The sequence below is a fragment of the Oryzias latipes genome, chromosome 23, assembly GCF_053564925.1.
Source record: "Oryzias latipes strain Hd-rR chromosome 23, Olatipes_Hd-rR_3.1".
NCBI classification, from domain to species: domain Eukaryota; kingdom Metazoa; phylum Chordata; class Actinopteri; order Beloniformes; family Adrianichthyidae; genus Oryzias; species Oryzias latipes.
The window spans coordinates 15,195,659-15,220,668 of NC_136259.1; the positions used below are offsets into that span (position 1 = coordinate 15,195,659).

The 25,010-nt window shown below is 40.2% G+C and overlaps 1 protein-coding gene across 3 annotated transcripts in view; it reads left to right on the top strand.

Moving 5' to 3' along the window:
• atxn7l1 (ataxin 7-like 1) overlaps positions 1–25,010 on the top strand; it is a 41,497-nt gene that overhangs the window by 10,704 nt on the left and 5,783 nt on the right. For 2 of the 3 annotated variants that reach the window (XM_011491055.4, XM_011491054.4), the window contains 7 exons: positions 3,501–3,605; positions 12,740–12,938; positions 15,153–15,592; positions 19,332–19,414; positions 21,816–22,081; positions 22,544–22,760; positions 24,158–24,279. In XM_011491055.4, coding sequence (XP_011489357.1) covers positions 3,501–3,605; positions 12,740–12,938; positions 15,153–15,592; positions 19,332–19,414; positions 21,816–22,081; positions 22,544–22,760; positions 24,158–24,279 — 1,432 coding nt within the window. Of the gene's footprint in view, positions 1–3,500; positions 3,606–12,287; positions 12,408–12,739; positions 12,939–15,152; positions 15,593–19,331; positions 19,415–21,815; positions 22,082–22,543; positions 22,761–24,157; positions 24,280–25,010 lie in introns of all 3 variants that reach the window. The other variant, XM_020714120.3, reaches the window with a different exon arrangement.

Sequence of the window (25,010 nt, forward strand, 5' to 3'; positions counted from 1 at the left end):
GCGAGCTTGACTACGCGTGCGGCTGCAGCGACAACTCTCTGTTCGAAAGAAAATAACTTTCATGATCATAAAAATATGTAGATTATTTAACCTTTAAGAAATCTGGCGTTTTTTTTTCTGCCAAAAATACTATGGGATAAATTCAACTTTCGGGTTTGCTTCGGGCTCGGGCCTGCGAATCAAGTTAATTGGTCGGGTTCGGACCGGGTTCGGCTTTAATGCCTGCGGGCCTGTGTCGGGTCGGGCTAGATTTTTTAGGCCCGATCTTACCTCTACACCACTGTCACCTTCACTTTCCAGGCTTTCTCCAGTTCTTCTCTGAGTCCCTGGTATTTCTCCAGTTTCTCATGTTCCTTCTTCCTGATGTTCCCATCGCTTGGCACTACCACATCCACCACAACGGTTTTCCTCTGTTCTTTATCCACCACTAAAATGTCTGGTTGGTTCGCCATTACCATTCTTTCAGTCTGGATCTGGAAGTCCCCTTTCATTCTCTACCACCTTCGGAGGTGTTTCCCATTTTGACCTTGGGGTTTCCAGTCCATATTCTGCACACATGTTCCTGTATATTATTCCAGCCACTTGATTGTGGCGCTCCATGTATGCTTTCCCTGCCAGCATCTTACACCCTGCAGTTATGTACTGGATTGTTTCAGGCGCCTCTTTGCACAGCCTACACCTTGGGTCTTGTCTGGTGTGGTAGATCTGAGCCTCTATGGCTCTGGTGCTCAGGGCTTGTTCCTGAGCTGCCAGGATGAACGCTTCAGTGCTGTCCTGTAGGCCAGCCCTTTCTAGCCATTGGTAGGACTTCTTGATATCAGCCACTTCAGTTATGGTCCGGTGGTACATCCCATGCAGGGGTTTGTCCTCCCATGAGGATCTGTCCTCCAGCACTGTATCTTCTGCTCCCCATTGCCTGAGACATTCACAGAGCACACTGTCAGTTGGGGCCTTGAGCTTGATGTACTCATGCATCTTGGATGTTTCATCCTGGATAGTGGCTTCTACGCTCACTAGTCCTCGGCCTCCTTCCTTGCGGCTAGCATACAGTCTCAGGGTGCTGGATTTGGGATGGAACCCTCCATGCATGGTGAGAATCTTTCGTGTTTTAACATCCGTGGTCTGTATCTCTTCCTTTGGCCATCTTATTATTCCTGCAGGGTATCTGATAACTGGCAGTGCGTAGGGTCTTATTTTTGCCATTGAGCTAGCTTCTCAGGACTTGCGTTACTCGTTGGAGGTATTTAGCTGTTGCAGCTTTCCTTGTTGCCTGCTTCAGGTTGCCATTTGCCTGCAGAATTCCAAGGTACTTCTAACTGTCTTCAATGTCTGCTATTGTTCCTTCTGGGAGTGAGACCCCTCCTGTGTGGACTACCTTGCCTCTCTTTGTCACCATCCGGTTGCATTTCTCGAGCCCGAATGACATCCCAATGTCAGTACTGTAAATCCTGGTGGTGTGGATCGGGGAGTCAATGTCACGCTCGCTCTTAGCATATAGCTTGATGTCATCCATGTAGAGGAGGCTACTGATGTTGGCCCCATTTCTGAGTCGGTATCCATAGCCAGTCTTGTTGATTATTTGGCTGAGGGGGTTCAGACCTATGCAGAACAGCAGTGGGGACATAGCATCACCTTGGTATATCCCACATTTGATGGACACTTGTGCAAGTGGCTTCCCATTGGCTTAAAGGGTGGTTTTCCACAGCTTCATTAAGTTTCCTATGAAGGCTCTTAGAGTCCTATTGATGTTGTACAGCTCCAAGCATTCAGTGATCCACGTGTCTGGCATTGAGTCATAGGCTTTCTTGTAATCAATCCAGGCTGTCCACAGGTTGGTGTGTCGTGACCTGCAGTCTTGAGCAACTATTCTGTCAACCAGGAGTTGGTGTTTGGCTCCTCTGGAGTCTTTACCAATGCCCTTCTGTGTGTTGCTCATGTACTGTATGCTCATGCCTTTCAGGTCACCCAAGGTCACTGTACAAGGTTAAAAACAGAATAAAAGATCAATAAGAAATTAACATGGATAAACATAAAGATAACCATCAATAAGACATAATAAAAACAGGATATAAAAAAAACATAAAAAATGAAGTTGTGATAACTGAATGGATTAATTGTATGATTGTTTGAAGAGATGAGTCTTGAGCCAGTTTAGCTCGTGCTGGTTTGCGGCGCCTTCCATCCGTGAAACCCGGGTTCGACTCCGGGCTCCTCCCTGTTCCCTTCTCTACCTCTGCCGGTTCCAAGCCCGGTTTGAGAAGGTTGCGTCAGGAAGGGCATCCGGCGTAAAACATTGCCAAATTTACCATGCGACTCGTTCGCTGTGGCGACCCCTGATGGGAGAAGCCGAAAGTGGAAGAGTTTGAAGAGATGAGTCTTGAGTTTGGATTTGAACAGTGGCAGAGTCAGTAATGCGTAGATCGGGAGGAAGAGAATTCTATATAAATGGCAATAGAATTTAAAGTTAAAACATTTTAAGCCAGATGGTTTAAATAACAATATATCTTTAAATTTGAGAGAAAGACTAGGATATGTTTAGTTTTTTCATTGATATAGACTTTTTCTTTGTTTTACTCTAGATTTTCCAATATGTGTTCCTAAATGCCCTTTCTATTTTATGTTCTTTTTCTTTGAAATGTCTTGAAAATGCATTGAAATTGAAAAGTGAAAGAAGTAAATAAATATGTGCCTCACACAATTCACTTTGTCAAAATAATATTATTTAATGTCAGCATTACATTTCACACTTTCTCCTGATTATAGTTTTGAGTTGTGTGTTTTTTTTGTTTTTTGTTTTTTTCTTCAGAGCCTCATGTTTGTGCCTCAGAGCAAATTCTAAAGCTGTGAACACGGTTTTCACATGCATTCATGTTTGGATGAGATCCCACAGGAAGTCTTTTGATAAGAATATTAATGCACGGCTATGAGAAACACCTCCGGGCCCTATTCTTTTGGCTTCCATAATTTACCCTGTAAGGAGTAAATAGGGAAAAAAAGGAGTTCTTGCAGCATCAGATTTCAGAATAAGAGCATATATGTCTGAGAAAGATGTTTTAAGAAAAAAATAATTTTTAGGCTTAGCAGGCTGACAGAGCTACCAGGCTTTGATACATTTATTTATATTATTTTATTATATTATGTAGGAGAAAATAAATGCAGGTTTTTAATACTAGGGAAAATGTGGGTTTTATAATTAGAATTGCATGAAACAGAATAATAATTAGTTAAATTGCTGTATAGGCCTAAATATATTATTTTTAAATACATGTGGCAGTGTTTTCTTATTTGTTTTGTTAAAACAAAAAAATGTGAACATTTTAATTTTTTGGGGGGAGTAGATTTTGTCCGGTTAAGAAAATATGAAGACTTTATGGTGTTTACGTTACAAAAAAGGTTTTTTTAAGTGTTAAATTAGAATTTTGTCTTTTTATTCTTGAATATTTTAGGTGACACTTATTTCATATGACCTAAAAAAAAGAGTTTTCTTTTGTCTCTTCCAGAGATGCACGTGCACAGTCCTTTCCCAATGTTGGAGGATTTTTGTCTGGTTGTCTGCCATATCTGCAATAAGGTGGTGACTCCTCAGGGCATCCTCGCACACTACGGTAAGACACACACACACACACACAAACACACACACAGTGATTCAAAAGCCTCTGATCTGAAATATCCACCATCTGTAGACGTATTTCATTAATTTAAACACAAAAAATATAAGAAAAATACTATAACTTGTGTTTGCCATGACCTTTTTCTCAAAGATATACTCTGATATTCAACCAAATTATAAAAATAAGATGATAAAAACAGAAAAAAAATGTAAAGAAGGGTTCTCATATGCAGACTTTTCTATTTATTAAAAAGGTGGGATAATCTCCTCAAAAGGTACAGATGAGAATTAATTGGTATATTAAAGAAAAATGTTGCTTTCCGTGATTTTTTTAAGGTGCTTTGACAAGTTTAAACACTGTAGCAAAGACTTCAAGATGCTAATCTAAAAACGGCTAAACTACATGTATTCTCCCAGCTAGGCCTCCTGGTTTAAAAAAGGCCCTGTCTTGCACCTCTCGCTCGTCTCTGCTCTCGTGACTCTACTGAGCGCGCTCGTAAGCCACTCCTCCCTTCTGCCAGCAGCTTGTCCCCCAGCCTGAGCCGTCTGCTTTCGGAGGGCTTGTCACGCTTTGTCACGCTTCCCGAGCACACACACCAACATAATCCTTCTCTGTGTGGTGAGAGGCGGCGGAGACGCTCACACACTTTATCACTTTCACTTTCTTGTTTGAAAGAAGTTAGAGGCTCTCCGAAACAGCAGCCGCTGTTGTCTTTTAGTTCCTGCTCCTCACTACTGCAGATGGCGCGGATGACAACAGGTTCCAGGCTGGCACTTGAGCCGGAACACAGCCTCCCAAGAACCCTATGTTCCTGAGGTCATAGTAACCAGACTGTCATTTTCTACAAATAAAAACCCAACACTGTTGTTGAGTAAGAATCGAAACCACGTGTTCATATATTATATACTATTATATATATTATAGCATGTAGCCTACTAGCCTTCGGATGTAAAGTGACTGTTAACGAGTATGATGCTTTTGTAGAGCGGTTTAAAATGAATAAATCTGATCTCTAAACATCCTCCGTGTCTTCAATGCAATGTAATGAGACGCACACAGACAGAAATGTGAAGGTCTCCAACTATTGCTCACATCCGTGTTTATGAAGCTAGGAGCTATGTCCGGTAGGCGAAGCAGCAATCCGTGTTTATGAATGACTTATGATGTAAATAATTACTTTGTTCGCTCGAATTAATCGGTAACGAAATAGTATTTCGTGGGAACGGAATATTATCTTGTGGGAACTGAATATTATTTCGTGCGAACAAGATGTTAATTTGTGGGAACGACATATATTTTATTTTTTTAATGTCAGGACACGGGCTCCGTACGATTATGACGTTTTTGGGCAAAATTCCAAAAACCTGTTGTTCTCTTGGACACACCATGTATTTCGGGCTATAAGTCGTTCTGGAGTACAAGTAGAAAAATAAAGAAGAAAAAAAAATACATCATAATTCGCACTTTTGGGAGACATTTCACAAAATTTGTGAAATAGAAAAGACAATTTATCATAAAAAAACAAATTATAATAACGTATTAGATAACGATAACAATGTGAATGTTAACAATGTGAATGTTACATAACACAATGAGGCTTACCGTAATTATCTTCATGTGACAAGAATCTAGTAAGTTAGCGCAACATATGAACTGTTATTCAAATAATCAGAGCATAAGGAACATGCTAACAATCAATAAACTCTTTTTTCACTTCAAATCACTAGATCCATGAAATTCTTCTACTGTGTCACTTTGGAACAATTTTACAGAGCGCGGCGTAGGCCTGATTCTTCTACGTTGCTGTCAGTAGCAAATACTGATACACCTAAAGTGCCCTCTAGTGGTTGTTGCTCCTATATATATATATATATATATATATATATATATATATATATATATATATATATATATATATATATATATATATATATATATATATATATATATATATATATTTTTTTTTTTTTAAAGCGCACAAGTTGCACCTTTGGCCAAACTATGCAAAAAACCTGTGAATTCTGCAGAGCTGAAGTAGTTCATTAGAAATTCGCCTCTTGCGTTGTGGGTGGGATTGTTGGGTTGACCCGCCCCCCTTTCCTCTCCCTGTTGCAGAGGGAGCTTGTGGCCCCCCCAGTACATTTTCTCCACCCCAATTACAATCTTTTTCAAACTGCATTTTTTTCATCTGCTCCTGATTCACAATGACTTAAAGAGAGAAATACTCAGAAATGAAATTTGAATGAATTTTTCTTCATGGACTATCCTCCATTATCAGAAAAATGACACAATTGCCATCAGAGTGGGTTTTAACTCCACTTAGTGTTGTCGTAGAAAACGATTGTCCTGACCTCTGATGACTCGATTGCAACTAGAGGCCAACCCTGTCAGGTCAGCTTCATGTTTTATGCGTTTCCCTCCATTGTTGCACGTTTTCGTCTTGCCTCCTCGCAGACTCGGCGTCCAACTTGTCCCTTCTGGTAATGCAGCTGGAAGTGTTGTGTTTTTTATTCATCGGCACATACTTGTTTGCTTTTTCTGTGCATTCATCAAGGGGATTTAGCTTCCGTGCTCGACCTGTAGATCAGAAACACACACACACACACACACAAAAAGCTGAGAGGCTCTATTCATAATATGCAGGAATACATACATAGAGGGAGGAGGGAGGAGGCGTTGCTGCCTTGTTTGGGTCAGCAACTCGTTTGGAGAATAAGGCAATAATGTCTACCAAACTGACCCACGCTTCCAAGATGAAGCTAAACTCCAGTCTGTACATCAGACACTCGCTCCATGCACTAAATTTGTTTATTTAAATGTCTGTAAAGTAAGGCGAGCGTGCATATTATTAGCATAAGTCTCCCAATGGGATAGAAAAGTAAATCCTTAATACTGGCAATGTTGGCTGAGGATAGTCAGGGAAAACGTGGGAAAAAAACGCTTTTTAACCCTAAAATAGATCCTTTAAGACCAACTCAGACAAAAATGATGTTTTTGGTGTTTTTAACATGTTCGTGTGACATTTTTCTGATGATGGAGGATATATATAAATAGAAAAAGAAGCTTAAAATTGTATTTCTGAGTATTTCTTCATTCAAATCGTTGTGACACAGGAGCAGACAAAAAACACAGATGGAAGAAGATTGTATTTGTGACGTGGAAAATACAATGGGAAGATGCACAGCTCATAAAACAGCTGAAAAAAATGAATTTCAAAGATTAGCTATGGAGAGATTATCTGAATTTAAACTCCATTAAGTTTGAGATTTTTTTGAATGTAATTTAATATCAGACAGAATTAGAGAACAGTAGAGTTGGTTGCAGAAACAGATCTAGTCTTTGGAGCTTTTTCCTCAGAAAAATTCCTTTTGTTTTAATTTCTGTACTCTTCATCTTCCTCTCTTTATCACCTCCCTCCTGCTGCGTGTTGCTGATGATTCGTTTATTTCACTTCTAACTTGAAAAAACCCCATCCTGCTCCGTGGATCTGTGTGTTGTGGTGAAGGTGGGGGTGTCTGCATACTTATGCTGTGGTCTTAATAGTTCCTATCACTTGCTGATTGGTTGCTGTTATGTTGTATTTTTAGCATTATTTCAAGTCATGCTTTCTGCATTCGTATGTAAACAACAGTTTAGCCTACAAATTGTTTTTAAAAGTAAAAAGAAAAGTTACATTTTCTCAGGAAGTATACTGGCTTAAAAAAAGCTTCTTTGAGTAACTTAAGGGAGGATAATTTCCCATCATACTTGATATTTTTGTAAATTAATGACCTAATTTAAAAAAATATATATATATATTTTCCAAATCAGGTTTTATAGTTTTGACATGAAATAAATATCTTTATATGCAAAAAATTCTATTAGATCCCCTAATTTTATTCACATTTTGTATCATTTGGGCAGCAAACTAAGTAATTTAAACACCAAATATTATTTGTATAGCTGAAAATCTCCTGAATTCTTCTCTCCTCAACATCAACAAGTTCAGCTGGGAAGGGTCCATCTTTGCCTCTGGCTCCACCCACTGGCTGAATCTGGGCCAATGAGCAGCCAGCTGGCCTCTTAGTTCCATCACAACAGGCCTGGAGCTGGAGTGGCTTAGTGACTGGATCTGGGCTTTAAATCCACACAGTTCACTTCCAACTGGAAGTTGATTGCTGGATTTACTTTATAAAAAGATATAACTTTACTTAAAAAAAGGCCGACAACATTCTCTTCTATTAGATGGAATAAAACTCCAATGTTGTTTTGTGGCTGGAGCCAATAGAAACAGTAAATTCTAACGTTTTTCAAATTTATTGAAAAAAATGAATTATAAAATAAGGATTCTACAAGTTCATGACGAAGGATATTTTTGAAAAGTATAAAATTCATTATTGACCTTATGAATGGGCATGGATGGGCATTTTTTTAAAATGAATTGATCTCTTTCGCTCAAAAAAACTGACATTCTGACTAAAATGTGTGAGAGAAGGAGTGGGACTCTGGACTTTGGCCCTGCTATTGCATGCAGCTGTCCTCCTGATTGCCTGTTTCCACTGGTTTGTTTACACACCTGCTACACAAACACACACAGATGCACACAATCACACATGCAGATATTACCCTCCAAAGCTAGTCATTTGCATATCCGGTCAAATGCACACACTAGCATTTATCGCTGCGCTCGCAATATCTCATCCTGTCTAATAAACACTCACACACTGACTTCTTTTTTTCTATTTTAATCCGTGTCACCTGCAGCACAAACACTCTGCTGCACTCAAAGTAAACTTTAGAGTCAATGCCTAAAGCGGGAAGCATTTACCAAAGAATTTTGACAGTTTTCGGCAATCATTTTGGTTGAAATGATGGAAAATGTTTAAAGTAAAAGTCCACACAGTGAGATTACACTGGTAGAAAATGTATTTTGAAAAATCCCTTTAAAGCTACGTTCACACTGCAGGCTGAAATGACCCAATTCTGATTTTTTTGCCCCTATGCGACCTGCATCTGATCTTTTCATGACAGTCTGATCGACACAGATCAGATCTTTTCAAATGCGATCCAGGCCACTTGGGTATGTGGTCCTGAATCCGATACGCATCCGATCTTTTGAAATGCGACCTCCGTCTGAACGGCCAGGCCACATGTATCCAACCCGCACGTCATCAATACGCTACAAACGTCATCATTCTGCGTTGAAGTAGGCGGGAAAGAGAACATAAACATCAACCATGGCAGACGATGCTGCTGAGACCAGTCAGTGGAAGGGAAGCGAGGTCACCGATTTGATTGATATTTGGGGTGACAGCTCTATTCAGGCCAAACTCAAGGGCTCTTATTGCAACCGGGCGGTTTTTAAAACGTTTCCAGCGAAATGGCCGAGCGTGGTGTTGAACCTTTCCAGGGATGACTTTTTTTCTTTCCCTTTCCAACCGTGGTCAGAAGCGCGGAGGACCGAAGGCGGATCCTCCTTCGGGGTTCACTTCCCCATTCGGACCCTCAGATTCTCCAGAGCGGGTTAATAAAGAGTCTATGGCAGTTCTGCTGGGGGGAGCCTTCTTTTATTATCGTTCTCCTTCCTCCCTAACCCACAACGTGAATGCGCGCCCCCACTGCCCCTCTCATTCCCTACTGCGCTGCCCATTCTCTCTCCTCTCTCTTACACACACGCGCAGCCCCAGCACATAAACATCCCCATTCCACAACAGTGGGTCCAGACAGTCCCGGCTCCAATGCCTTCTTAAAATGAGAAGATTGTAATTGTGCTGGCTCCTTTGTGAAAATGAATTTAACAATGCAAAAAGAGCTCCGCTGTTGAGAACACTGTTGTTGACATCCATTGTTAACGTTAGCTACTTCAGCAAACAACAGTGACGTTGTTCACCGTTGAGTACTCTTCTGCGCATGCGGGTCACTTCTGGGTCATTTCACGGTCACACAGGAGATCCCAAAAGTTCGTGTTTAATTGGAAATGTGAATGGCCTTGCAAAAAAAATCAAATTTAAAAAAAAAAAAAAAAAATCGGAATTGAGCATTAAACCCAGCAGTACTAGCCTAATTCTCCCCAACACTATATAAAACCAACAAAAGGTTTTACTATGGAAAATGTAAGGTATGAAGATTCATTTTTTAACTTATTTTTAAAGGCAAACTAGTAAAAACAATGATTGGAATCAAATCATTTCTGTAGCAGTTTCTGCATCTTTCAGCAGATATTGTAATCCCCGCCTTGGGAGCAAACGTTGGATCTTATCTGCATCTTACTTCAGTGAACTAATTTAAAGGTACGTCAGCCATCGGCTCAGATTACAGTGACGAAGGAATGGCGCCGACCCACCATTAGCGTACTTTTCGAGCAAAATGTAACGTTTCAAAAAGGCTATCTTTGAAATTTTTGATTTAAAACAAACTTAACGGGTAACTGTGATACTTCTTTGCAATAAATCCTTGAAACATTAAATGTTGTTTAGAGGAGGTTTGCCAACTTTGAACCTTTTTCACATTTTTTCAAGCGGGCCTTTCTTTTTCTTTGGATCTATTCATTTTAATTTTTATGATCAATGCACTTTTGATCTTTGTTATAAAACATAAACAAAATTTGATCTGAATTTTTGTGGGATTGGCAGTTAAAAAAAAAGTTAACTATTCGGAATGGAGTTTGGGTATAGTTCAAGATTAATGTAGAATATAATAAAATGACATCTGATTAAAAAAATTTTAAAAAAAGGGTTAGTAGTAAAAGTCGGTGCCACAAAAAAATGATTTTAAGATGGATTATACGAGCAAATTGTAAAGACGGGGCTGGTTTAATGGATTCGTATCTTCCTGCTTTTCCAAGATGACATAACCGTTGATAAAATGTGTTAATTGTGTAACTTTGCAGCAGCAAATATGATTTACTGTTTGTGTTAAATGGAAGTGTTAAACATTTTACAGTTTAAAATTACATTTTTGGCAACAATTTTGGATTTAATTAGAAAAGTTTCTACAATTGTAAAATAGCTGTTCGTTTTGAATTTGGATTGAAAATCAAGTCAAAACACGCGGCTGTTCATTTGAATCTACTAACCAATTAAAGTTGGCGTTGATTCTTCAGCTTAGTCTTTAAAAATCTGATCAGTTTTAGTTTCAGTTTTCCCCCAGATCATGAAATGATGATTCATAGGTCAAACATTGGAACTTTTGCAGGTGTTAGACACCAGCACATAGAGCAAAAATCCCCAAAATGTCAAACTGGACCTGCGTATTGAAATCTTTAGGTTAGCAGATCCTAAAATGTCATCTGAAAGCCCCCCGTCACTGTGAGTAAAGTCTGCTTACACATCATATGCTGTCGACTCCATAGGTGCATTAAATATCAAATGGGAGATAAAAGGAGACATGCCTTACATTATAATGAAAACTATAAAAGAAGAAAAGCAGTCTATTATGCCATCCAGAAGAACAAATTGTTGAATTTGTTTAGTAAAACAGCTTCCCAAGTAGTTCAATGAAAGTTCCTGCTATGCGCTCGTGTTGCTGTGGATGAATGAATGGCTGTGCTAAAGCAAAGTGGAGTGGTTTTAAAGCTGATTTGCATGATTCTGGTATATGTATGTGTAGGTGGCTGTGCAAGTCAATATGTTCTCTAGTGTGAGAAAAAAATGGTTCCATTTAAACCTTGTGCTATCCATTGGGGTCCAGATGACCGGGTGTTCTCCCTACCATGACAAAGGTGGATAAAGGTGAAGAGGATTTCATGTAATCTATGGACACCAGTAAAGATCATTGAAGAAAAAAGGTTCAGCGCACTGTCTAGCGGGTCTAGATGACCCAACTCCCAACGTTAAAGTGCCTAGGATAGCACAAGGGGTTAAAGACCTACTCCAATCATCTTTTGATCTATTGTAAAAGCGTTCTCACTCAAAATCCCAAAACCTGTGTCGTGATCTAGGACAGAGTTTCTGCAGAGCGGCAGGAGAAATATACCTCTTTGCTTTAGGCAGGACACTCCTCCACACCTCCACTTGCCATCATCCACCTGTTAACACGCTCTCCTGCACGCTTACGGCCCCTCGCAACTCCAACCTACCATTAGTGGTGCAGCAAAAATGTTGAACAATATTTAACATGTTAAAACCAGCAAAAAACATGATTTTGATCAGAGTGGGTCTTTAATATGAGGCACAAAGTGCAGTTTATGTTCTATAACTGTACCACTGTGTAATCTAAAAAACGTGAAATCAAGCAATTTTAATTAAAAAAAGCATGATTTTTACAAATTTTTGACTTTTTTGACTTAAAGAAAAGCTGATAATTATTTTTTAACATCTATAAATTTTACACGATTTTATGTTTTAGGAGATACCTTTGTCATTTACAAATAGAAAAGAAACTTTGTGGTTGAATAAAATTAACTTTAAGTCAAAATTAGCTTGAAATGTGAATAATTTTGATTTCTTTTGAGCACCAAAAATAATGGATCAGTACTGTAAAAGTACATTTTATAACGCAGACACACCCAACCCATTTCAGATATTAAGTCATACATTGATTAGAAAATAAACAAAGATGAAATAATTAGTCTTAACTGTATATAAAACACACAGTCAAACAGGTAAAACACCATATTTGTGGGTTTGCTGTGTTTGTGTGTTTTTCCGGCTCATACCTGCGAGTTTACGACGTGTTCACCCCTCTGTTTTCATTCAGGTAGCTGGGATTTAGTTTCCCTGTGAGACAGACACACAGAGAGACAGAGAAAGACACAGAGAGACCACAACACCCCCCCTACTCCCCTACCCTCCCACAAAGAAATGCATAGCAAAAACCGTAAGTGGAAGCTCCTCTCCTCAGCTCCCTCACCCCGACAGTCGTGTGATTTTTTTATTTTTATTTATTTTTTCCTCTCCGTTGCATCTCCTGCTGTGTTTCAGCAAATGTCATGTGTGTTCTTCTCCCATCTGGGTCATTCATACCTGTTGGACTCGTGGAGTTCATCACACAAATATTTGGGATTTGCAAATGAGACACCTTGAATGAAAGGAGGTGGATGTGCTTCTGAGAAACGTTGTGCATGTCTGCCGTTTTTTTCCATTTTCTTTTCTCTCATCTTCCACATGTAAGAGATTCGTCCTTTTGTTTTCTGCCTTCTCCTCTTTCAGAGAAGAGACACAGCTCCCCAGTCCCGTCCAGGAGCCCTTTGGTTCCCATGAAGCCTAAAGCGCCTGCCGTGGCCCCCGCCGTGGCCCCCAGCACTGGGGACACGCTGGCATTCAGGGTCCCCAAAGATTACCCTCACTCCCGCTTCAGCAAAGCTCCACTTGCCGTCTACCCACCAAAGGGGGCACGGAACAAAACGTGGTAGGCATAACCGTAGATCTTTCTTTGGAAAATTCATCGAATTTTATCTTCAAATCATCGTAAGAGTAATTTGTCAGATCTGCTTTCAAATTATAAATTGTGTGTCCCCACTCCTTAAATCCCTAAATCCTAAATGACTACATAGTGTGGGACTATTTAGTGCTCACTACTTTTCCTTTTCTTCTTCTGTTTTTCACCATTTTTTCCAAAGTAAAAACCTAATACCGTATTTTCCGGACTATAAGTCGCACCGGAGTATAAGTCGCACCAGCCCAAAAATGCATTATAAAGTAGAAAAAAACACAGATAAGTCGCACTGGACTATAAGTCGCATTTTAACTTTCACAACCTTATATGACACAATCATAGCAGACTGTTTATCTAATAATTTCACAGTAATTTTTTCTCAAACTTATTTATTTATTCCTTTCATGAAGCATCATTGGCCAACTACTACTCTGTTTTCATCCTGTATTCGTAGAAACAGTTTTCACTTTTATTGCATTTCTGAATCTATGAAATCATTGGAAAATAGAATATTATGTTGTTAGCTTTCAAGATCTTACTGTAAAAAAAAGTTTGCTGATTCTCTGAGTCACTTAACATACTCTTAACACTTAACATACCTCATACATCAAATTGACCCAGGAACATCATCTCTGTTCCTCACAAATGAACATAACAGGAGGGTTAACAATGTATTTATTTCAATTTATTTCTAATATAAGTCGCTGCGGAGTATAAGTCGCACCCCTTGCCAAACTATGAAAAAAAGGGCGACTTATAGTCCGGAAAATACGGTAAATATGAACGTTTTACAGAGACTAGGGCTGCACGATATGAGCAAAACTTGCGATGTGCGATATTAGTGATCAATATTGCGTTATAATTTGCGGTATATAAACAAATAGCAAAACAACCAAAAACATCATTACCATCTCATTGGAACAGTTTAAAAAAATGATACTCCAAATGACCCTCGTTGACGTTGGAGGCAAACATCTAACATGAAAGGGCTCATCTGATTGGTCAACATCGGAAAGGGTCCATCCAATTGGTCAAAAGCATAAATGGATTTATTTGATTCGTTAAATGCTTCAAGCTGCCATAGGATTGTTTTAGCACATTTAAGGTAACCATTTATTGCGATTTTTGCTGACTTTTGCGATATGAATATTGCACTGCTTGATATTGCGATAACGATAAATTTGCGGTATATTGTGCAGGCCTAACAGAGACTATGAATCCACTGTTTTCTTCTGACGAATACTTTTTAAGAATGATGGATACGGGCTTTCTGCTGGCAAAAAAAATTGTCAAATCTGTATGCTTGTGGCCCACACGAAATTTCAAGGTGGTAGACCATTTGGTGAATATGTAGTGTGAAAAAGCGTTCCTGCACAATCTGTTTCTACGGGTTTGCTGTGGATGACAAATCATAGCGAACAACACGGAAGGGGAAAGTAGTCAAGACACAGGGGCGTTGTATACATTTTTCAGTTTTTCAACCACACGAAACCTGCACACTGCACAAGGGGCTTGTTAATGCTTTTCTAGTGACGGGTGTGTGCTCCTTGAAACTAGACAAACGGAGACTAGTCTGTGTGGACAACCTACAGGTGTCCTAGGGAACTTGTATCACGAGCACAACCCATGTGTGCAGCATCTGCACAAGGTCAAGACGGGGCCTCACTAATGACAAGAGTGGAGCACAAGGGCATGATTCCATCAGCTGTGGTTCATAAGTGCGTGCAATTAACCTTTACATACAGTATACTTCATCGTATCTTTACCACATGCACAATATTGGTAAGTTCTATTACCAGGATGCCCCTTAAGGACACGCCTGCGCTCTCTTTAAGATGCATGCATTCATGTCTACTTGGCCCGAAAAAACCCCCAAAACCCACACAACCCGTATGGCGCAACCCCCCTACAGGGGCATGTGACTCAGGTATAAATTGAAATGCATTTTTTCTAATGACAAATTGTTCAAATGCATTGCATTTTGGTCTATATTCGCCAATCTAGGGAGCATCTATTCACACAGGTTTTTTGCAGAGACTTCTGGGAAATTTCCAGGACACTGGATTTTGGAATTGTAGATTTGGACACCCTGAAAAATGGGTAACAGTCTATAAAGGAATTCTATGAAGGAATTCAGACACAACCTATTTTCACACTTTGTCATGCTTTTGTTCTGTTTTTCTGCAGCGTGTCGCTACCAGTTGTTAGCCTGGAGAAGATGCCGTGCCTCAGCCGATCCGAGTCTGCATCCCACGTGCGGCTCACACCACCTTCCTCCTCCTCCTCCTCCTCCTCCTCACCTCTCAAATCCTCCTCCATCACGCCCCCAACATCCCAGCGGACAAGCGAAAAGTTAACCAACGGTCGTGGCAGCAGCGGGCCATCCACGCCGCGCTCCATCACGCCTCCATCCTCCCTGGACAGGCGCCCCAGTCCGGCGCACTCGCCACTGGATAAACGAGCGTCGTCGACTCCGTCTCCGTCCCCACTGGACCGGAAGTCCTCCCTTTCACCTTCGCCTTCTCACCGCTCAGTCGCTCTGCCAGCGCTACAGTCACTGTCACCGATGGAAAAGAAGCAACACAACGGCACGAAGACTTCCTCCAGGTCCCACAAGAGACTCTCAGGTCAGGAAAAAGTCTGCTTTTGATCGGTCGGTCAGAAGAGTTACAAGTTCTTAAATTCATTTAGCCTTTTTTTGATTCCTTTTACCCAGAATGTTTGGTAGTAACTAAATTTTTTTTAAATGGAAAGAATTTTAGTGTTTAAGTGTAAAGTTTGATTCACATCGCCCTCTGCAACGCGCGTTCAAAAGGCACTTCCGATGAAAAGTCTATGTAAACGTGCGTTTGGGGTTTCCGCGTTCAAAACTCTCACTGTCCTCATGTAACTATGTGAAGAAGCCCATCCCTGCTTGACCAGTGCGAACACGATGGTCGTACTTACACATCCGTCAAATGTCTGGTGTGTAGGGAGCGTAAGATTCTCTTATGCATTCCAAAGTTATCACTTTGCTTTTTCCTTCACATGTCGTCTTCTTAATATTCTTTCTTAATCATGATGCTAAAAAAATAATTGGCTTAATAAGTCGCAAAGGTCCCCGTGTATGCGTGAGTTTTCTCCGGGGGCTCCGGCTTCCTCCCACCGTCCAAAAATTCATAGGTTAATTGGAAACTCTAAATTGTCCATAGGTGTGAGAGTGAGTGTGCATGGGTGTGTGATATGTGTGACCCTGCGACAAACTGGCGACCTGTCCAGGGTGCCCCCTGCCCTCGCATATAAGTGGGCAGGATAAGCTCCGGGAGCCCCATGACGCCGAAAGGGAATAAACGGAAGAAGATGAATGAATGAACAAACCAACAGAGGCGCTCGCTGTCAGTTTAAACATTTATTTTTTTTGTCTCCAGAAGTCCGAATCTGGGAGTATCGTGCTAACTTTACCAAACTGTTTTTGTGCCATATTCTGCTGCGTTTGACGTCTATTAAATGATCACGATGGGCAGACTTCTAGTAGAGTACTTATAATTAGATTAAAACTGCGGATCATAAAAATAAGTGATAATCCTCATCGGGATGCAACATCCATGTCTGAAGCTACCTGGTCGGATCGGAACATTCCTAAGTGTATGATGGTTGCTCATCGTCTCTGCTAAAAAGTTTCTGGTGTGTTTGAGAGTTTTGTTTTCACATTCTGCGTCATCTAACTTTTATTCTCCTCTTTTCTTCCGCCTACTCTTTCATTCTATTTTCCCTCGTTCTTGTCCTCTATTGTGTCTTCTCCCCAGTTGGTATTTTTCTCTCCAAACATTATTGTCTTCCTTTCCTCCTCTCTCCTCCTTTTTTTTTTCTTTCTTCTCCTCTCTTCTGGTGTCCATGCGAAGGAGCTCACGTCCCAGTTTGTTTCTCCTTCACTTGTTTTGACCTCTAGCCTGATGCAGCAAATGCAAAAAAGATTACAGGGATTAGAGGAAGGCCAGCACAAGATTACAGTCCTCTGACTGTATCTCTGTTTAAGCTAACCAGCTGACTGGGGGTGGTAGTTAGACTCCTAGTTTATCTCTAACTCCACCATCAGTAAAGCAGTCAACTATTATTTTGTCTTTTAATCTCAAAGTTCACATCTATGCAAATCTGTGAACTTCTTATACTTAAAATGATATGTCTGAGAACACTTAATTGACGTTGAACGTGACAGTTGTTGTTGTTGTTAAGTCGGTTGTGGCCGTAATTGTTGGTTTCTATTAGTCCTTCACACATGTGTGTCGATATTCCAAACACCTGAAAAATGACAAAACACAAACAGAATGTTATTAACCTTTTGGCAGAGAGTCACTGCTCTAATGGAGAGCTGCAGAGTGCACATTGGCGGGTAATTGTGTTTCTGTAAAAGCCTTTTGAATCCAATTCTGAGGACAAAACCTGTAAAAACTCCCAGAAAAACGTTTGTTTTGGTGCCATTTTTGGATTAGGAGGATTCGATTTATTGCTGTTATTTACAACCGAGCAGACATGTTTTATTGTATCCAGATCTGTTTTATAAAAACATGCACGTTTTTTTTTAATGCCCAAGCAGACCTTCATGCCTAAGATTGTTATTTTCTCTGAAAAATATTTTCTTATCCCACATCTAATATAATATATCCTTGCTTTATTTTACTTTGCTCCCCAGTGGCCGCTTGCTAGGTCATGTGCTGTTTCAGCTGCTAAATGCCTGAGCATCCTTTGCTAGGCTTGAAATGTATCTGTCACTTGTGAACTACTTGGCTGAATCTTGAAGACAACATTAAGTAAACCCAAGGAACCAACTGAAGAACCAAAGAAACACAAAAGTTCTTCAACAAAACTCAGTTAAAGGATTTGTTACACCTGTTGTCATGACGATCAGAACTTTAGTTTTCTGGATCCGAAATAAGAATTAACCCTCACGTGACACTGTTTCAAACAAAACCTTAATTAAATAGCACTTTTCATTCATTGAAGCACTAGGTGCTATACAAATGTAAGTAAATAAGCTTTAACCCCCGGCACACACACTTCATAGTCTCCGGACCCATCGGGCATTGAGCTGAGCACAGAAAAAGCAACTAAGTCAGGGGGTGGAAACACCGATGGTTGAGTTTTCCTCCTCTGGGGGTAGATGCCACACCAGCCTCACCACAGCAAGGCGGTGGGCCAGGTTCCCAGCTAGAGCAACAGTGGTAGACCCTAAAAATACAAAAATGAACATAGAAATAAAAGGTTAAAACAATCAATTGTGATGCTAAAAGTTTATTAAGGAAGTTGCAAAGGTGAAAATACATACATATTGTGACATGCATATCATGTAACAAAAGGAAATATTAAAATGAATATTTAAAAATATTTCAGTAAAGTCATGAGAAGTAATAAAACATAATGGTTCAACATTGTTACCATAAATGTTAAGTTACATTTTAAAGTTAATTTACTTACTAAATTTCAATAATTACCGTATTATTCAGACTATAAGTTGCTCTGGCAGCCAAAAAAAAGCAAATTAACAAAGAAAAATTCACGCATAAGTCGCACTGGCAAGTCAACAATAACTCTGCCAAGCCCGCCTTAATGCTGCGTTCAGAGCATTAAATTAAAAGTCAAATTCATGTCTACTGCTTCTCTTTCCACGTGCGTCAAATTCCATTCTCGACACTTCTCAAAATATTCATATTCTGTTCTTGACATGAAAGAGATTAATTGATAAGGTCAACAGCCAATCAGGACGCAGAACACAATGCGCTGTAAAAAATAAAATAAAATACGAGCAAACAAATTTGGGTCTTTTATCAAACATTTCATCAGTTTTCCCACTTTCTATTTACATCATGTTTCCTAACAAACACTTGCAAACTCTTTTTTCCCCCCAGCTTTGCAAACACACAGTTTATTTATGTCTCTCACTTTAGTTTACCAAGTTGTCCGCCTGCATTTACAACTGTCCCTCAAACCTCCAGGGTTCACATTCCAGGGAAATAAAGAGGTTTGTTTTTTCAGGAGGACGCGTTTGCTTGGTTGATCTTTACCTGAGTTCAGATGAACTTTCCTGTTAGGAAAGAAACTGGTCTGGACAAAGCAGTCCAGAGTAAAATGGCCTTCTGTCTCTGCATAGAAGATCTCCGAGTCTAAATAAAAACCATTTTAAGCCGCTGAGTGACTGAAATGAAAATAGCAGCATCGCTTACATGAGTTTGAATGAGCAGACTGCTGTCAAATGAAGCAAATTAGCGTGCACTCATCCTCTCTGTCATATAGAGTGGATACCTAGATAAAGGAAGGAAGAAATAACCCAGTAATGGATTTGTTTTTTCTTTTTTCTTCAACCCAACCTGTGTTTGTGTGTACGTATTACAGGGAGGGTGTTTGATCCAAACAAGCACTGTGGAGTACAGGACCCAGAGACTAAAAGGCCCTGCACGCGATCTCTCACCTGCAAGGTACCTCCTAAACACCCACACCCGCCCGCCACTCTGTGCCTCGCTGTTATTTGTGTGGAGACAACAACACTTAGTCAGCATTTTTTTTTCTGCTTTCCTCTTATAGTGCTGCCTGACAGACAAAAATAGGTGTGTGTTTGTTTGTAGCCCTCTTCATAGTTCCTGCCTCTGAAGCGTCTTTTTTTTTTTTTAAAGGGCCTATACCATGCAAATGTTTTTTGAGCTTTTCTGTGTATTATAATGTCCATTCCTCTCTGTAAACAACCCCAAAATGGTATTTTGATCCGTTCGTGCATTTCTGAGTGTTCCTCTATAAACTCGCGTCTCCCTCCCAATATCCGAAAAACGAGCGGGTTCTTAAGACCTGACCAGTGAAACAGCCCCTTCCTTCCAGGAAGAGTCTGCACTCCCAGCACCGCCCCCCAGGAAAACGCAAACACTTTCTCTCCAGAGCTAGTGGTGATCAGCAAAAACGATTGATTCTATATTCACAATATGCTCATCCGTCTTTGCAAAAGTTCGGATGTTGTTTGTTTTTCCTTGGCGAAAACGCAGATGCGCTGCAGAGGCTGGCTCAAGGATGACGTCATGAAAAGGGCACAAGGCGATTCCTCAGAGATCACGTTTTATTTTTGGGTTGGAAAAGAACTCATATTTCATAAAAACATTTGTTCTTTTGTGTTTCAAAGGTAAATATATTATATCACATACATGGATATTGTTTACTATAAAAGGCTTAAGAATAGCATGGTTTAGGCCCTTTAATACCTGGATGTGCACTATTTGGGTTCTACAAGGAGTGTCAGGGTAACGCCCCCAGCATAGCACTCTATAAACGGGTGCACAAGGGCCAGATTTGTTTAACAAATGGGTGCAGCTGAAACAGATTTTCATTTTGTTTGTATTCCTATTTACTGAAGATATTGATGTTCAGTACAAAATCCAAAGTGGCGATAATTGCTTTAAGATATTAATGTTCTGAAGACAATAACAGCAAAATATGTTTGTTTTCATGAAACCAAAGGAAGCTGTAAAAACCGCGGGACCTCCCATCACCCATCAGTGGTTGATGGAAATATGGGTCACCATGCTATATAACCCAAGTATTCACAAAATAAACCTAAACCAGGTTTTAAACCAAGCCAAGAACAACATTGGCTTTTGAAAAAGTCTTTGAATTTTGGTAGGTTATATTTTTGTAGCAGTACCATGTGAAGTACAGTATAATGGCTTAGATTTATCGCATATAATCCTTGTTTTTCTGAAATATTGTTTTCCTGAAGATCATTACAGACAAGTTTATTTGTACACAAAGTACTAAAACCATCCCTAAAACCCTATTACCAAGCTTCAGGTGGTCTTATGTAGGTCAGAACCATCTTTGAGGTTCATTTTGTCTAATGATGGTCAACATCCTCTGATTTATCTGGAGATCCAGGCCCTGCTGTACGGGAAATTTCAGCTCTTCCCTCCAGGCGTTTCTTTCATCCCTTGCTCCCTTCAACAGCCAACACACAGCCATGTGATTAATCATAATTAAACATTTTAATCTCTCAACAGCCTTATTTTTAACATAATCTGTTTGCAACACTGCAGTGCATGCTGCACTCGGATCATGATTGCTGGCATGAAGGCAGCACGCTACTCTCCTTTGGTGGAATCCATAGATTCAACTAAATAATAAAAATCGTATACATTGCATCAATGCTTTTACCACAACACAGACTTATATTAAACTTGTCTCATCAACTAACGTGTGAACTAAGAGACAATAAGCTTTAGTACAGGCCTGTCCAAAGTCCGGCTCGTAGGTGGAAATTTCCACCAGCCCGAAAGCTCCTGTCATAAAATCATTATGCAGCCTCAGCACTTTCGAAACACTGTATGTTCAATTTCTTGACTTGAAGGGTGGCAACTCTGTTGTGCCACCCTTCAGTGAAGCTTTCTAGCTAATTTCTGTAAAAAAAAAAAAAAACAAGGGAAAGTTGACACTGAGGCCTGCTGCTTCCAAGCCATTTGAGTATTTCTTTTCAGTGAAATGCAAACCCTAAAGCTCTACCCAGAGGCTCTACCAGACGACACATGCTAACCATGACAAGCTAACCAAATCTGCTCCTCTTTGCAGAATTTTGGACATCCCTGGTTTAGGACAAACCTTTTATGTTATCTTTAAACGATGGACCTGTACATTTTTGGTTAAGCAGTTTGATTTTAGGTTTTGATGTAGGAACCACTGCCCTGACTGCTGCTGTTGCCTAGGAACGGTTCCTAATAGAAGAAACAATTTAGCAGCACCTCCGAGATATAATACTTGTCTACATTTTTAAGATGAAAGACAGAAAAACTATCATGAAACTAGATCACATTTCTGCATTTCTTATTTTTTCTTCCCCCACCACAGACTCATTCCTTAACTCACCGCCGAGCTGTTCCCGGTCGAAAGAAACAGTTCGACCTCCTGCTGGCGGAGCACAAGGAGCAGGCGAAGGAGAGGGAGGCTTTGAAGGAGAAGGAGAGGAGCAAGGACGCGGCGCCGGCAGGGAAGGAGACCTGCAGCCAGCAGAGCATCGCATCTCAGGAGGCTGCCTGCCCCGGCAAGACCCAGTGCGCCAACGGACGCCCCCTCTCCACGCTGAAGCTGCGCCTGGCCAACGCACACATACCAAGGTGGGAGGGCGCTGGCAGCATTCGACACAACATATTCAAATCTGAGAAAACCAAGGAAGTTTCAAAACAAACAAGAAGGGTTTTTTTCTAGGACTTTTTTTTAGAAAATTGTGATTTTCTAGGTAAAAGCTGTTTTAAATTCATTGTTACAAGTAAACAGTATAACGTATAGAGTCTTTGTGTGGCAGATTTGTAATGAACCAAATGTTTTTTTTTTAGAATTTCTGATTCAATAGATGCCTCTCCATCCTTTTCCACCAGGTGATGCTGTCATCAAGGTCTTTTTAGAACAAGGAAATAAAGTTATTAAACTTTTGGGAATAATAAAATCAGAAAGGACTATAAAAGTTTTTTTCCTTCTTCTTTCTCCTTCATATCATTTTAGTTATCATCCATTTCTGCAAATGACATTATGTTTAGCTGTGTAGTGTTTTCACCCTTGTGTCTGATTTTAAACACCAGGGTTCCTGGGAGCTCCTCCTTCGCTTCCACCTCCAGTCCTCTGCCCCCAGCAGCAACTCCGGCCCAGGCCCCAAATCCAGAGCCGGTCCCCATCAGCTGGACGGCGGCCGCTGCAGACGGTGGCAGACTCTCCAGCGATGAGGGAGACGCAGAGACCTCGGAGGACACGGACAAACCTGGCTTGCAGTACCACAGTCATCACCCACAGCCTTCAGGGGTAAATAATAGACTTTTTTTTTTTTAAATCACATTGTTTATTTTATCTTATTTAGATGAAAATATTCTCCTGTTATGTGTACTTATCCAACAGTTTAGGCATCCAAAATTTGTTTAAAAGTTTTGTTTTTTAGTGCTTTTAAAAAAGGTTCTGTGTATCTTTTGAGACCTTTAATTTTTCAAAAGATACTTTAAAGAGCCACTCCAATCATCTTTTGTTCTACATAGTAAGCGTTTTCAGTGGTCTTTTAATTAGGATTGGGCCATTTTTAACCAAAATCCCCAAATTCTGTCCTGTTTTCTAGGACAAAGTTTCTGTAGAGCAGCAGGAGTTCATTAGAAATTCACCTCTGAGTTGTGGGCGGCACCGCTGGCTCAGAGCAAGCCCGCTCCCTCTTCCCCTCCCCATTGCTTTGCTTATAATAATAATAAACTTCATTTATATAGCACTTTTCGAAATCGAGATTACAAAGTGCTTTACAATTAATGAAACAAAATCCAGATTAAAAACAGTTTACAGTATGTAGAAATAAAAACCAGCACACACACGTAACAGTGACAGCGGTTGAAATCAATCAAATTGATACAATTAGTAAAATCAATGAATTCAATAAAATCATATGTTTAAATTTAAGAACCAGTCAAATCATTAAAAGCACGCCTATAGAGGTAGGTTTTTAAAAGAGATTAAATACTGGTAGGGACTCAGTGAGCCTGATCTCTTCAGGGAGAATGTTCCAGAGTGTTGGGGCTCCTATAGCAAAGGCCCGGTCTCCCCTGGTCTTCAATCTAGATTGTGGGATTGTTAAAAGGCCTTTTGCAGAAGATCTAAGATTGGGACCGGGTGCATAAGGAATAAGGAGATCTGCTATGTTGCTTGCTTGGAGCATGGAGCGTGTGGCCCGCCCCGTGTATTTTCTATGTAACAAAATAGCTCTTTTTCAAAAGGCTTTTTTTTCACACAAATTTGAATTAAAAAAAACTCAGAAATGCAAATATTAGTTTAATTTTCTCTATATTTGTCCTCCATCATGGAAAAAATGTTAAAAACACAATTTACATCGGAGTGGGTGTGTAACCCTTGTGCTATCCTAGGCACTTTAACATTGGGAGTTGGGTCATTTAGACCCACTAGACAGTGCTCTGAACCTTTTTTCTTCAATGATTTGTGATCTTCACTGGTGTCCATGGATTACATGAAATCTTTCCACCTTTATCCACCTTTGTCATGGAAGGGTGGGGTCATCTAAGATAGCATAAGGGTTAAGGTTAGATAACAACGCAGTTTGCTTTCAAGCATTCTGCCTTAATGCCCCTTAAACCTGAACAAGTGATGAGGAGAAAAACCTTTCCAAACATGACGTTTTCCCCACCTCTTCTTCCCGAATCCCGCTCCAGTTCTGCGTCTTCAGCAGCCGGCTCATGGGGCGGGGCTACTACGTGTTTGACAGGCGATGGGACAGGATGAGGCTGGCACTGCAGAGCATGGTGGAAAAACACCTCAACGCACAAATGTGGAGGTGAGTCTGTACAAACATTCAGCAGGGCTGTGTCCCAGTTCCCTTACTACTCCCTGACTACTTGAAAACTATCCAGTGCGGGACTATCCAGTACCCTGGAACTTGACGCAATTCGGACACATGCTTATGCCAAAAAAAAAAAAATGACATCAACCATTTGCTGAAGTAAAATCCAAATAAATATGAATATTTTACATCGACCTTTTATGACCCCCCTGTGTTCTGATGATGAAAACTTTCATGATTTATAAAAATGTAATTCAAAGACATTTTTATAAATGAAAGATCTTTCAAACGCAATGCATTGTGGACCATGTTTGCCAATCTAGTGAGCATTGATGCACACTAGTTTTTCACAGAGACTTGTGGGAAATTTCTAGGGCTCTGGATTATGGAATTGTAGATTCGGACGCCTGCCAAAAAAATGGCTAACACCCGAGATATTGCAATAACTATAGGGAGTTTAGAGGAAACTTGGACACAATCCAAATTATGGAGTTTTTTTTAAGAAAACCATTCATGTGAAATGTCAGTGTTAACTGGGAGTACGTTAGGAAGACTAAATGTGCCCGGGCGGCCACCGGCCGACGTCAACTTTTAGAGAAAATCGTCTGTAAAATGTTACAATTTTCTTTAAACCTCTCAATGTAAAAATGAGACTGCCAAATGCGATGAAAAACTTGCCCCGCTGTGGCGTTTTGGGATATGTGACCAAAGTATTAATAAACAAC